The sequence below is a fragment of the Pristis pectinata genome, chromosome 21 (assembly GCF_009764475.1).
Source record: "Pristis pectinata isolate sPriPec2 chromosome 21, sPriPec2.1.pri, whole genome shotgun sequence".
In the NCBI taxonomy this organism is placed as follows: Eukaryota; Metazoa; Chordata; class Chondrichthyes; order Rhinopristiformes; family Pristidae; genus Pristis; species Pristis pectinata.
In genome coordinates, this window is record NC_067425.1 from 29,689,760 (window position 1) to 29,703,757 (window position 13,998).

Sequence of the window (13,998 nt, forward strand, 5' to 3'; positions counted from 1 at the left end):
ACTCGTACATTAAATAGACTTAATAGAATTGAACTGGATACAGTTTACATGCATGAACAGCCAATTTGCTGACATGTCATTTGGGTTACTCCTGGCTACAAAAACCTTCACAGTGAACTTCATTCCAAACTGCGCTATCCAAATCCACACACACACCAGATGGCCACTCGGGCAATGTACTGACAGGGCATCCTGATGGGATTCTTTTTCAACCTCAGAGAAAGGAAGTCACAGTTAAATCAATTTCCTACATGAACAAACTTCCTGGAAGCCACCACACCTTCTTTTACACTTTCATGCCAAGGCCTAAATACCGCCAGGAGAATGGGAAGAAAATAAAATCAAAAAGCACACTATGAACAACATTCCCCATTTGTCTTTGGTATTGGATATCCAAGTGCACAATCAAATTCATCAGGTCGACATCTGACAACCAATTACTACTATCTCCGGAATACTCAACCCTGCACAATGTCTATTTATCTTATGACGATGAGATGGACTCTTATACGATGAGACGGACTCTTGATCTCACGATCTACCTCGTCATGGCCTTGCACCTTATTGTCTGCCTGTTCTGCACTTTCTCCGTAACTTAACACTTTATCTAACACATTCTGTTATTGCTTTTCCTTTGTACAACCTCGATGTACTGAGGTGATGATGTGATCTGTACGGATGGCATACAAAACAAAGTTTTTCACTGTACCTCGGTACATGTGACAATAATAAACCAATTTATTGCTTACAAGACCACTGCAAGTAATGCTGGATTGGAGTCTTCTCCAGATAACCAAGTGGGTGACTCATTATTCATTGTCACCACATAAAATAGAAAATGGATCAATCCCAACGATTTGATACAAAATGCTTCTACTACCACAGTAGTAAAGGGTGACCTCTCTCTTCATTAAAACTGACAATCTATGCTATATGTTTATCTGCTTGCTTTCCTGCATTCAACAAGCAGTCTCATCTCAACAAATTAAGTACAAAGCACTGAACAAAGCATTTGATGGTCAATACTCCAGTACAAAGTCAGCTGCCTATTAAATTCCAACTTTGATATGGTGTTTCGTTGCAGTTTATTTCCTTGCTCATTAGTGATATCTTCATAATTAAGGATCTCAACAAAATGCCCACTAAACACTATGTAATTATTAGATCTTCTGTACATAATGTGTTCTTGCCAGCCAAGATTGGGAACAGGCAAAGAATAGTTAATTAAATAGATCCAGAAGAAAGGATTAACAACAATAACATGGCAAGAATAAAAACAGTCCCGTTAATCAACATGAGACTCGGCAATAGATCTGCATACAACACAGGCGCACCCAACCCAGTTGAACCTGCAAAGCCCTCTTCACAAACATCTGGGACGTGACTAAATAAGGAAAACTGTCCCACAGACTGGTCAAGCAACAACCTGACAAGCACCCGCTGAGAACGGTAACTTTTCAACCAATGTCCCACCATGATTCTACGAGAAGTCCTTATCGCACAAGCAGAACAAGCACAGAAGCTGAAGCAAAATTGCATAAAGGTGGTAGGGAGTAGCAATGAGTCCTCAAATTTGGCTTCAGACTCTATTAAGTCTCATGGTACCAGGTGGGACATAGGCTGTTCACCTTTTAACACTATTTACCTATTAGGACATAGGAGGAGGCCATTTGGCCTATCGGATCCATGCCAGCTCACAGAGCAAACCCATCAGACCCATTCTTTCACCAATGCAGTTTATCTCATATGCCCATGAAACCCTTTTGATTAGTTTACCACTTACCTGCACCAAATGTACAGTAGCCTATTATTCAACCAGCATATCACTGGGTTAGAGTCATACAGCACAGAAACAGTCCTTTTGGCCCAACCGATCCATGTTGACCAAGATGCCAATCCAAGCTCATCCCATTTGCCAGCATTTGGCCCAGAACCTTCTAAACCTTTCCAATCCATGTATCTGTTCAAGTGTCTTTCAAAAGTTGTTATTGTACCTGCCTCAATCACTCCCTCTGGCAGCTCATTCCACATACAGACCACCCTTTGTGTTAAAAAGATGCTCCTCAAGTTCCTTGCAAATCTTTCCCCTCTCACCTTAAACCTATGCCCTCTAGTTCTTGATTCCGCAGCTCTGGGAAAAAGACTGTGTGCATTCATCCTATCTATGCCCTTCATGATTTTATACACCTCTATAAGATCACCTCTCAGTCTCCTACACTCCGAGGAATAAAGTCCTAACCTCAAAGTCAAAGTCGAGTTTATTGTCATATGCACAAGTACATGTACGCACAGGTGCAATGAAAAACTTATTTGCAGCAGCATCACAGGCACATAGCATCATATAAGCAGCATTCACAAGAAAAACATAAATTAAACATAAATTATACACAATTTTTACAAAAAAGAACACAATTAGAACAAAAAGAAACAAAGTCCATTTTAGTGCAAAGTGACCAAAACCATGGTGTTGTTAAACAGTAGTGATTAGGGTTGTGCCGGTTGGTTCAAGAACCGAATGGTTGAAGGGAAGTAACTGTTCTTGAACTTGGTGGTGTGGGACTTCAGGCTTCTGTACCTCCTGTCTGATGGTAGTTACGAGAAGATGTCATGGCCTGGATGGTGGGTATTTTTGATGATGGATGTTGCCTTCTTGAGGCAGCGCCTCCTGTAGATACTACTGATGGTGGGGAGGGATGTGCCCGTAATGCAGTGGGCTGAGTCCACTACTCTCTGCAACTTCTTGCAGTCTTTCGCATTCGAATTGCTGTACCAGACCATGATGGAACCAGACAGGATACTTTGAAACAGAGTTTATTAGAGTGTTCGGTGACAGGTCAAACTTCCTTAACCTCCAAAGAAAGTAACCTGTCCAACCTCTCCCTGTAACTCAGACCCTCAAGTCCTGGCAACATACTTGTAAATCTTTTCTGCACTCTCTCCAGTTTAATAACATCTTTCCTATAGCAGGGTGCAGGGTTGTGGGAGGAAAACAGGGCACACAGTAGGAACCCATGCAGTCACGGAAAGAATGTGCACACTGCACGCAGACAGCATCCAAGGTCAGGATGAAACCTAGTCCCTGGAGTCACGAGAGAGCAGCACTAATTACTGTGCCAACATGCTACCCACATATGCTCAACGGATCAGTACGCCCCATGTTGAACAGCACTTTAAAGATGCACTGAGTTAGTCCTTTGAAGATGCATTCTGACCATGCAGAGGCACTGAGATTGATGCAGTAGCAACACCATTGACCAAGCTGGGCTACTCTGAAAGATGCAGCAGTCAAAGGGGGCACATAGCAGCTGGTCAGAAAAAAAAATTAAAGACCCTCACCTTCCTTCTACTTGCTGAAAATGCATCTGTCCTAGGAGGAGTAATCAGTTCACAGTTTTGTGGAAAAGATGTCACCTTCACATTGAGGACACAAATCCACATGTGTGGAACTATCATGGGAACAGCAGCTCAAAACTAAGCATTCAGGATATGTCACAGAATTATTCCCCCACAATATGCGATTTCATTCCCCAGCATATTCCCCCTCATTCTACCTTGACCATCAAGCAGGGGACCAACCCTGGTTCAATGAGGCATTAAGAAAAGCATGCCAGGAACAGCACTAAGCCCACTCAAATATGAAGAACCAATACGGTCAAAGATCAATAAATGAGTACCCGTGTGCCAACAACAGAAGCAGCGTGGTGTAAAAATAGCCAAAAGGTCACAAAACCAACACATCAGTTCAAAGCTTTGCAATTCTGCTACATTCAGTCAGAAAGAAAGTAACTGGCAGGAGAATGGCTGAGTGTACTAGATGCAGCAAAGGCTATGGGACCTCACTGTATCCCAGTTACAGCACTGAGCACATGCTCCAGAACTAGCTGCACCTCTGAGCAAATTGTTTCTGACACCGCAATGCTGGCATCCTCCCAATAATAACAAAAGAAGCTGCCCATGTGTGCACTGGGCATAAAAAAGTCACATCTAACCCAGCCAATAATCATCCCATCTGCTTCACCACTCGATCAGCATGGAGTGATAGAAAGGTGCTATCAACAATGCTCTGGGCCACTGTCCAGCCTTAACCCAAGTATGGAGAGAAGAACCAAATTTCAGAGATGAGGTCATTGAGAATGCCTTTGTCATCAAGACAGTATTTGACCAAATTTAGCTTCAAGGAGACCTTAATGGGTATCAAAGGGAAAATTTTCCATCGGCTCAGATCATGCCCAGTGCATGCAGAAAGTCGCTGTTCCTGTTGGAAGCCAAACATCCCAGGACATCATTGTTCAGCTCCTCAGGGCAGTGTCTATCTTCAGTTTCTTTATCAATGACTTTCCATTCACCACGACATCAGAAGGGAAAATGTTTGTGATCATTTCTCAGTGTTCAATTCCATGCGCAGCTTCTCAAATAATAAAGTTGTTGATGCCCACATTCAGGGTTGGAGTGAGAGGAGGCAAGAATCATTCACTTAACACAAGTATCAGGCAATGGCATCTTCAACAAGATTCAATCACACTGCTGCCACCAGTTATGCCATCAATATTCTGGAGTCACCACTGACCAGAGACTCACCTGGCTAAAAGCATAGAATTTAGGCTGATTATTGTACGGTGGAAACGTTCACCTATTCATATTACCTTACAACATACACCATAGAGCCCACTGAGTTTAGGGTGCTCTCAGAGCAATCTCATGATAACAGGCAAACATCTAAAAAGGGATTCACTTTGCCCAACTGTCAGCAGCCATGATTCAATGTTCAACTGATGGATTATTTAGTTATGAGTGTTGGTTTCCAGAAATCTGAGCATACATCATTTTGTAACAACAAATCGTCACAAGGGTAAGTTCTGTAAAGAGGCACATCATCCTGGCAATTTGAAGTTGTTTTCTGTTCCATGTTGAAGACTATGAGTATTACCAAAACTAATGTGAATGGGCCTTGACTTACCCAAGGCACTATTTCATGCCTCACTGCCTTCCTCCTCCCATATCTCAGTGAACTCCCCATTGTAAAAATGCCATGAATTATCTATTCCTTTGGCTGTTGCCTCTTGTACGTTCACCACTCCCAATTACCTAAATTGATAGCATTCTCCAGCTGTCTAATCCTCCTGACTTTGCATTTTCACAAACTCCTCAAAATCTCCATCCTGCGATCTTCCTTAAAGACCCTCTCAATTTCATCTGCACTGTTTAATCACATTCCTGATGAGCAGCAGGGAATTAAATACATTTGCTCTCTTAAAACACTGAGAAATTTGAAGTTTTCAGAAGTTTAAATGTAAAATAATCAAAAGGTTCTCTGCTTATGAAATTTCAAAGTTTTCCTAAACAAAGCTACAAAATAAATTATAATCAAGAAATTATTTTATGTCTCAGAAATGGTCCTTGGGTTCAAATAGCATTAAACACTAATTATTATCTAAAAACAGAATATTTTCCTTAATAAACATCAAGAAGCCATAATAAATTTATTTTCAGAAATGCTTGTGGGCATTGTGTCCCTGAGTACGTCAGAACAGAAACACAATAGTCAGTAATTCCTAGAAAAAAAGCTAATCGTCGGTTTCTTACAAACTTTTTTGGGAAAAACAAAGACAATACTAAATCATCTCAGAAATAGGTGATACGCCCTTCAACCCCACTGCACGCAGAGAATCTGCAAACTCAGTGTGGATCGCACACTGGGAATCTTAGAAGTACATACAATCAGAAAATGCAACCTTGATTAAAATTATCCCATCAAAGCACAGGCTGAGACAGACTGAGGCCTTAAGTGAAAAATGTAGACTGCAGATTTCAATAATGTATTCAGCCAAACAGAGCAACTCTTTTTGTTAAATAAAGTTGGTATGCAATGGGAATACCAGCAAATCTCTAATTTAATTGCTCCCAGAAAGCAGAGTTTTATAAAGGAAGGAACCTTACTTATTTTTTCCTAAATTGGTATTGATTTATTATTGTATCGAGATACAGTGAAAAACTTAGTTTTGTGGGCCAACCATACAGATCATTTTAAAACAAGTACTTTGAGGTAGTACAAGGGAAAAGCATATACTTTATTCATAATATACAGTTATACAATTGGAACTTCTCATTATCTTCATTCACTGCACCAAACAATTCAATATGTTCATTTGCAACATGTTAATTTTATGAAGATTTCATCCTCACTCAACCCATGAAGCAGTTAAGAGGCTGTTATACATGGCCCAGCAGCTAGTGTCCAGCAGCAGCAGGACACCATACTGTGGTCCTTCCCCACAAAAACTTTGTGTTGGGTGCACTGAGCTTCAGTGTGTCTCTCAGCACATAGTCCTGGACCTTAGAATGCCCCAGTCCGCAGCACTCAGTTACAGACATCTCCTTGCACTGGAAGACCAACAAGTTTCAGACCAAAGTGCATCTTTTACTGAGTTGATCTTCCAGCAGCAGTTGATGTTTGTCTCAGTATGCATTTCTGGGAACAGCTCATAGAGCACAGAGGCCTATGTTACACAGCTGCTCAGGATGAACCTTGGCAAAGACCAGTGCATTGCTTTCCAGAGCTTCATGGCAAACACACAGTTTACAAGGAGGCAAACGATGGTTGTATCTGCTCTGCAGCCACCTCAAGGGCAGCTTGCGGTGAGATTGTGACTCTGGCTGAGCATGAAGGATCTGAAAGGGAGTGTCCTTCTCACCGTCAGCAAAGCAAGACTTGGTGCTTGTCCGAGAGTTCTGTGGATGAGCCATTCTGCCAAATAACTTTGACAGTCTGCTTGAGGAACCACCCAATTATCTTCTTCTGCCACAGAGCCTCCGGGACATTCTGTTCAGACCACTGCCTGACCAACTTGTGGTCTAAGGGTTTCTTCTGCAGAAATCTTTCCACAAGGGGCAGATGATGCCTCAAGGTCAGAGATCAGTCCCTCACTTTGCAACAATAAGGACAGGAAGAATTTCTGCACCTAGTGACACTTGATGTTTGCATATTCGGGCTCTATGCACAGCTTAATGTGGCCACAGGCAAAGGTGGCCATTGGAATGTGGATTATATTAGGTGCATTTTTCATTTTTCTCTTGAGACCTGTACGTCAAATCCCTACAGATACAATTTATTTGGCCAGGTGAAATGGAAGATGGCTCAGGTAGCTGCCCCTGTGCATGAACAGGGTACGGGCCACGCCTGTTCCTTGTTCAGCAACCTAAGTGCACCTCACACCTGATGACCAAGTACTTTCCTACCTTGAAGAGAGAACTCCATTCCCATATTCCCAAGATGGACTGTGCTACTTTATGTCTGTGTGGAGAAGTTGTATCCAATTACAGATGCCCTCCCCAAAGCTCATTTTGGAGAGCATTTCCATCAAGTAGGTCATTGAGTCATACAGTACAGAAACAGGCCCCTAGGCCAACCATGTCCATGCCAGCCCTCAAGTACCAATCAATACTAACCCCACTTACCAGCACTTGGTCCATAATCTTCCATACATTGCAATTCAAGTGCTCATCTCGAAACTTAAATGCATGAGAGTTCCTGCCTTCATCACCCATGCAAGCAGTGCGATCAGATTCCAACCAATACTTGTTGGCTTTCAGTGACTTGTATACTAACACACTTAGGTCCCTTTGCACATTAATACAATCCCTCACCATTTCACAAAAACTCTGCTATTCTGATATGTGCATATATTTGCATTATGTTTAAACCTTATAAAATGATTATGAATGTACATGGAAAAGGCATTTGTACTTGAAAATATTTCCAATTTTATTTTCATTTCTTAAAGTCAAACAGTCAACAGACTATACACCCAAGCTCAATTTTGTTCTCACTGATTCCATCAATCAGCAAATACTAAGGAGACAGTAAAGAGACATGCTTGTGTTTACATTTCATCTCAAAACCTCAATGTTCCAAAGTGCTTAAGAGCCAATGTAATAGTTTTGAAGTGTTGCTACTGTTCTAATGTAGGAAACACAGTAACCAATTGCACTTACATGCTCCACAAAACAGCTATGAATAATAACATTATCAGTTTCGGTGATTTTAGTTACTTGATATTTTCCAAGACACAAGGGAAATTTTTCCTACCCCCTTTCAAAGTGTTACAATGGATTGTTTTGCATCCAGTTCAGCAAGTAAATGGGGTCCCAGTTTAATATCTCATATAAGGTATTTTTTTGCTCAAATTATTGGAGAGGACTAACCTTTGGCTGTCATATTCACCAAAGCCAAGCTCCATTCTTGCCTTCACCCATCACAGCAAGGTAAGGATGAATGAGCAAGAACTAAAACCACACTCATTAATGATGGAGGCAGATCTAAGATCATCATGAACAATCAAAATTGATCCTGGATCACCCTGGAATGCAAAGGCAATCCCAATCTCTCATATTTGTTGCAAACCTTCTTAAACCCTTCTCCCGTATCCCCAGGTAGGTCCTAGCCTTCTTGACTGCTGTTTCCCAGTTTTCTGTCAACCCACTAAGTCCAGCTCAGGATTCTAAAATTTCTTCTATTTCTCACCTATCTCCCTTCATGCCCTCTCTGAACTCACCGCACCAAGCAGACACACCTCCTTCTCCTTCATCCTTGTCTCACTAAACATGCTGATCATCAAACTTCCCTTCCTGCCTCATGTTAACTAAAACTGTTGACTGTTCTTTCTCCTCGGGTACAGTCCTCCCAATTTAAAATCTTCCTTTGTCACCCCTTGCTCAAAACAACTCAAGACTCTTCCATCCTTGCAAACAACTGTCCTTTCCTTTCCAAAGTCCTTGAACATAACACAACCACATAAACTTGTCCCATCTTACCTGCAACCCCTTGCACGTGACCCTCAGATCTGCTTCTCCCACAGTCACTAATCTCATATTGATGATTGCGGCAAAGATAATCTATGCTCATTCACCCCCTCCCAACCTTTTACCACAGTTCCTGCAGCTGTGCATTTTGCAGCTTTTACATTCCTTTGTTTGTGTTTTCTCTTTCTAACTGATCTGATTGATCCATCAACCATCTCATCCCCAAAGGCAACCCAGGTCTCATCCTATTAGAGATATTCCATTTGTCCTATCCATCCCTCCTAAACTGTCTCTAACAACTTAAAACTAAATCCCCAGTTCGGACAAAGGTCTTCAAACTGAAATATTAACTCTATTTCTCTTTCCACAGATGCTGTCTGACCTGCTGAGAGTTTCCAGCATTTTCTGTTTTTACTTCGTCATAATCATCTATCCAGGAGGATCCACACTAATCTGGTTCTTATCTATCCAGTCATCTGGGATCATCTGCAGAGAATAACTTGCAATGGCCCACACTGCTATCTCTAGTGTCCCTCAGACATTTATCCTGGACCCCTTCTTATTTCACATGTTGTTTCTTAGCAACTTCCTCAGAAAACCCAATGTCTTGTGCACTGATTACACACAGTTTTACCACACCACCACTTTGCTTGACTCCTTCGTTGCTTTGAAATCATCAGACCTCTCAGTCAGCAGAAACTTCCTTCAATTAAGAATGAAGTTCCTGTCTTCAGTTCGAGTCACAAACTACTAACAATCTTGATGCAATATATTAGGTCCCAAAATGAGCTTTGGACTTCATATTCATGGCATCACTAAGACAACCTATTTCTATCTAAGTAATAATAGCTTACAGCACCACTGCCTCAGTTCATCTGTTGCTGTAACATCTTGGATACTTCTAGAAATGACAATTCAAATACACTCCCTAGTTCTGTTCTCCATAAACTTGAGAACATCCTGCTATCATTGCCCGAACTTGCAACAAGTACCGTTCACCCATCATACCTCTGCTTGCTGATAATACATTGGCTTCTGGTTGGACAATGCAGTGACTTGAACATGCTCATTTTGGTTTTCAAATCCTTCCAGTCTTGTCCCTCCCTATCATTGTAATCTCCTCCTTCATTATAACTTTCAATATAGATGCATGCTTCAAATTCTGGCCTCTTGATCAACATTTAATTTGATTGCTTTCAGTTGGCAATTCTCTAAAGCCAAACTGATGAGGTCATGAAGCTCTAGACATGTCTAAAACCTGCTCCTCTTCATCTGTATTTTCTTTTACACACTCCTCAAAACCTAGCTCTTTGATATAACACTTGGCTCAGTAACAGTATTTGTTTTATAATGCTCCTCTGAAGTACTTTAGAACACTGCATGCTCTAATTAAACATTTATTTGTTGTAACCTCCAATTATTAACACACTGCATCATGCAAAAACTTGTCTTCCAATTACTGACATCACTGGGCACAAACAGATGACAAGGAATTTCATTCTTGTGGGTTATGAGAGATGACCTCTAGGTTGGTGATGAAGTATATTTTTGGTTCAGAGATTTTGTGAATGTCATATAACTTAATGACTTACTTTCATGTTCAACATTAATCGTTATGCATTTAACCAAGTAATACTTAATATGATAGGACTTACACTTGGATGTCCATCTCGAAGCAGCTTGTGAAATACATGACAAAATTTCCAACAAAGGACTGCGTTGCTGGACAGTGGCAACCGGTTCACTACTGACCAGAAGGTGTGGGCACCCTTTTCATGATGTGTACCCAGAATGCATGGTGCAGAAACAGGTTAAGGAAATTATTACCAATGCAGACACATTTTTAATAGAAACCTGCATATAAACAGATGTGATCAGTTCTGGGTTCTAGAGTTTAATTAGCTTCATATCATGGATTGCAATGAATTGTTCTTGTGACTGTTATGAAACTCCATGGTATGGCGAATAAACGGAACGGAAATCACTCTTGGATACCAGATTAAAAAAAAGTGCTCATGATCTAAAATCAAAACAGGAAATTGACAGCAATTCATTTGGCATCTGAAAAAGAAAGATTAAAACTTTAGATTCTGATATAAAAAAATGTTACGGCTAGGGTACTTTATCTTTCAGTACCATTTGACCATTTTTCCAACACATGTCTATTTTTAAATTTATATATTCTTTTAAGTTTTTCCTGCAGATCAGCTGAAAAAAGTGCACAACTGAGAAAATTCTAGCAGAGCTGTGGTGTCTTGTGAATGGTAAAATATCCGGCTTCCCCTAAATGAATGCTCCCCTTTCAGCAAGACAGGACAAGCCTCATCCAAAGCTGGTCATTGGTCATAATTTGGACATCCTTGAGCTAGGCAAATAAATTTTCCAAGCCAGAAACTGAAGCATACTATGGCAACCTGGGTTTACATCTGGCCTCAGAAACACACTGCCTGAGGGGGTGGTGGAGGCATTCAAGTAGTATCTAGATACAAAGTCCAAAACAACAGATTACTTCCATTGATTTTTCTCCCCCAAATTTGTTTTTCCACGCATGTTAACTTCTTTAATTTCCTTCACAACCAAGACTTAACTTCAGGTTCAAAATTTTAAAAGCCCATCAGCCTTGACAGTACTAATGTCAGGCACTCAGTGTTTGCCTTGATGTTCCTCACAAGGAAAAAAAAATAGGTGGTAAATTACCTTTCTAATATTTATGCAGAAGATAACATAAGGTGTGTTTGTCAGGTGCTGAACAAATTGTGCCCAGGTTTAAAGCTCCCACTTTAATAAACTTGCCAGCCTCAAGTCAAATATCTACTTTCCTCATCAACCCCCTTCCTTCCTTCCTTCCCTTGGAGCTAAATATCCAAACCAGAGGAAAAAGTAACCAGAGGAACCAACAGCTACAAAAATACACATAAATGATAACCTGTTTTGGAAGAGGACAGAAGGACAAAGGAATCGTCCCCCAACAGGTTCTCTTTCCAACAAAAATGGAAATGTAAGCCAGGAAAGTGATTTGAAAATCCATATTTCACAGGAAAGTGAAAATGATACAAGTGATCCAATAAGTTTTGGATATTCAATTCCTTCAGTAAAATGAGCTACTTAAACAGCTGCTATTAGTTCACAGTGCAGTGTAATAATCTAGCACTCATTCAAGAGTTTCTTAATTAATGGCACAATCATCAAACAGATGAGATGTAGAATGATTAACCTGTTGTGTAATACACAGTTGTTATTTCTCACACTGGGGATCTGGGCGTAACATTTAAGGAATGTATTTGTTCCCGAATTAAGTTACTCTGATTACAAAAATGTTGGTTACAATAGAGCCCAAGGTTGAATTCTACATTGTTAAACTTTGGAGAAAGTGCTAAAAAAAAACACATACAAACATACAAAGCAATTTTTATGTGGTATTTCCCAGCCTTTGTCTCTAGGTAAACGCAAGCTGCACTTGGGATAAACACAGAAAGTCGATTATTCTGGTTCTTTTCCCCTCCCCGACACACTAATCTCAACCAAAAGCCTAGACTGTTAGTATCATGCTGCTCACATGTGATTCTGCTCATCCAGCACATACCAAAAGTTACCAGGTACAGCCAGGAACTCCAACCCTAAGCTATTTTCTCCACACTAGCCCAGAAGTTCATGAATTCTTTCTGCGCTCCCAGCCCCCTTTGAACAATTCCTTAAGTCTGGATTTTCATTGCACAGGGAAGTACCTGTTTTAGAACTTTATTAATTATACAGGACTATAATAGCCGCGTAGGGCCAGCAAAGTCTCTTCACATCCAACTAACTATTCTCCGTTTCTGATATTCATTATATGGGCAAATATGATTGCGAGAGTCTCATACAATAACTGAGCAACAAAATAATGTTAAGCAAAAAATAAAGTTGTGTCTCCAATAAAGTGGTGTTGTCTCGATCAATGGGAGAACATTTTACCCCATATGAAAATAGTGGCACGTGATATTTGATGTCAACCTGAGCCATGTGACTGAACAGAAAGACCCTTGGTTTAATCTCTAACCTGAAGCGTAGATTGTGACTTAGTACAGAAAACCCCAAGAGGTAACCAAAACAGACCCAAAGACTTGCACTCTTCACTAACCTGCTGATGTACCTTTTCTAATCAAATCAGCTGTGCTGTCAGAATCAATCGCCCCGGCTTCCCAAAGGAAATGGGTGGGGAAACTTATACTAAGAATAGAAAAGCTGAGTTCGAACACCTGCTCACCACCAGGAGACTCTTGCCAGAAAACGTGTTTGTGCTGACATCAGGCCACGACAGGGTTGGATGATGTCGCACTGTGGAATGATAAATTTGGGCAAGGAACCAGAGACCAATAGGCAAATTATACATACAAGGGAGCAGAGAAAACAAAATACAACACTCCCAGTTTCGAACTGCATGATAGTATGCCAAAAGTCTAGTCAAGAAGCAGAGGCACACACTGTTCCCATGTAAGGCATTGACCACCACCAATCTCGCAAATGCACCTGCAAATTGTGCACTCACAATTTCCACACTGGCTGATGTGTCTAAGCACGGGGCGTGCAACCCAGAAAACCTTGCCACCCAGCATCAACACATTGAAAACATCTGATGGAGAATCAGGAAACCACAGTCCGTACACTCAGAGCCCAGTCAGTGGGAAACAAACACAGCCCGAATAAGGCTTCCTTTTGTGCTCTCTCCAACTCCACCCAAAAGAAAGGATATTTCTGGCATGTTTTTCCTTCACAGCAACTTCCTGTGCGTTAATAGCCTTATTGATGCTGACGCTCTGCAAAAAATAAAAGAGAAAGGGAGATCAAATCTTTCTCAAAGCATGAATACCAGTTAAATAATTAAAAATAGAGCAGCAGAACAACATGGATGCTAGAAGTGAGAACAGAAAACAGCATTAATGCTTTGGGTCGATGATCTTTCATCGATTCTGAAGTAAAACCATTGATCTGAAACATCAACTCGTGTTTCTCTTTCCATGATGCGACTTTATTAGCTGAGCATTTCCAACATTGCCTGCATAAAAAAATTATGTGTTATTGCAAATTTTATTTCTATTTGTCATGCAGTCATGAAATCATTACAGCGTGGCAGTCTTTGGCCCATCAGGTTTACGGAGCTCTCTGTAGAACAGTCCATACTGTCCCATCCACCAACACTGTCCCTGAAAGACATTTTTCTGA

General features: G+C 40.8%; 1 protein-coding gene across 2 annotated transcripts in view; it reads right to left on the minus strand.

Annotated features, from left to right (window-relative positions):
* hip1 (huntingtin interacting protein 1) overlaps window positions 1-13,998 on the minus strand; it is a 236,106-nt gene that overhangs the window by 131,069 nt on the left and 91,039 nt on the right. For both annotated transcript variants that reach the window (XM_052035356.1, XM_052035357.1), the window contains exons 2-3: window positions 13,529-13,592; window positions 10,455-10,597 (exon numbers count right to left, since the gene is read on the minus strand). In XM_052035356.1, the coding sequence (XP_051891316.1) occupies window positions 10,455-10,597; window positions 13,529-13,592 (207 nt within the window). The remainder of the gene's footprint in view (window positions 1-10,454; window positions 10,598-13,528; window positions 13,593-13,998) is intronic.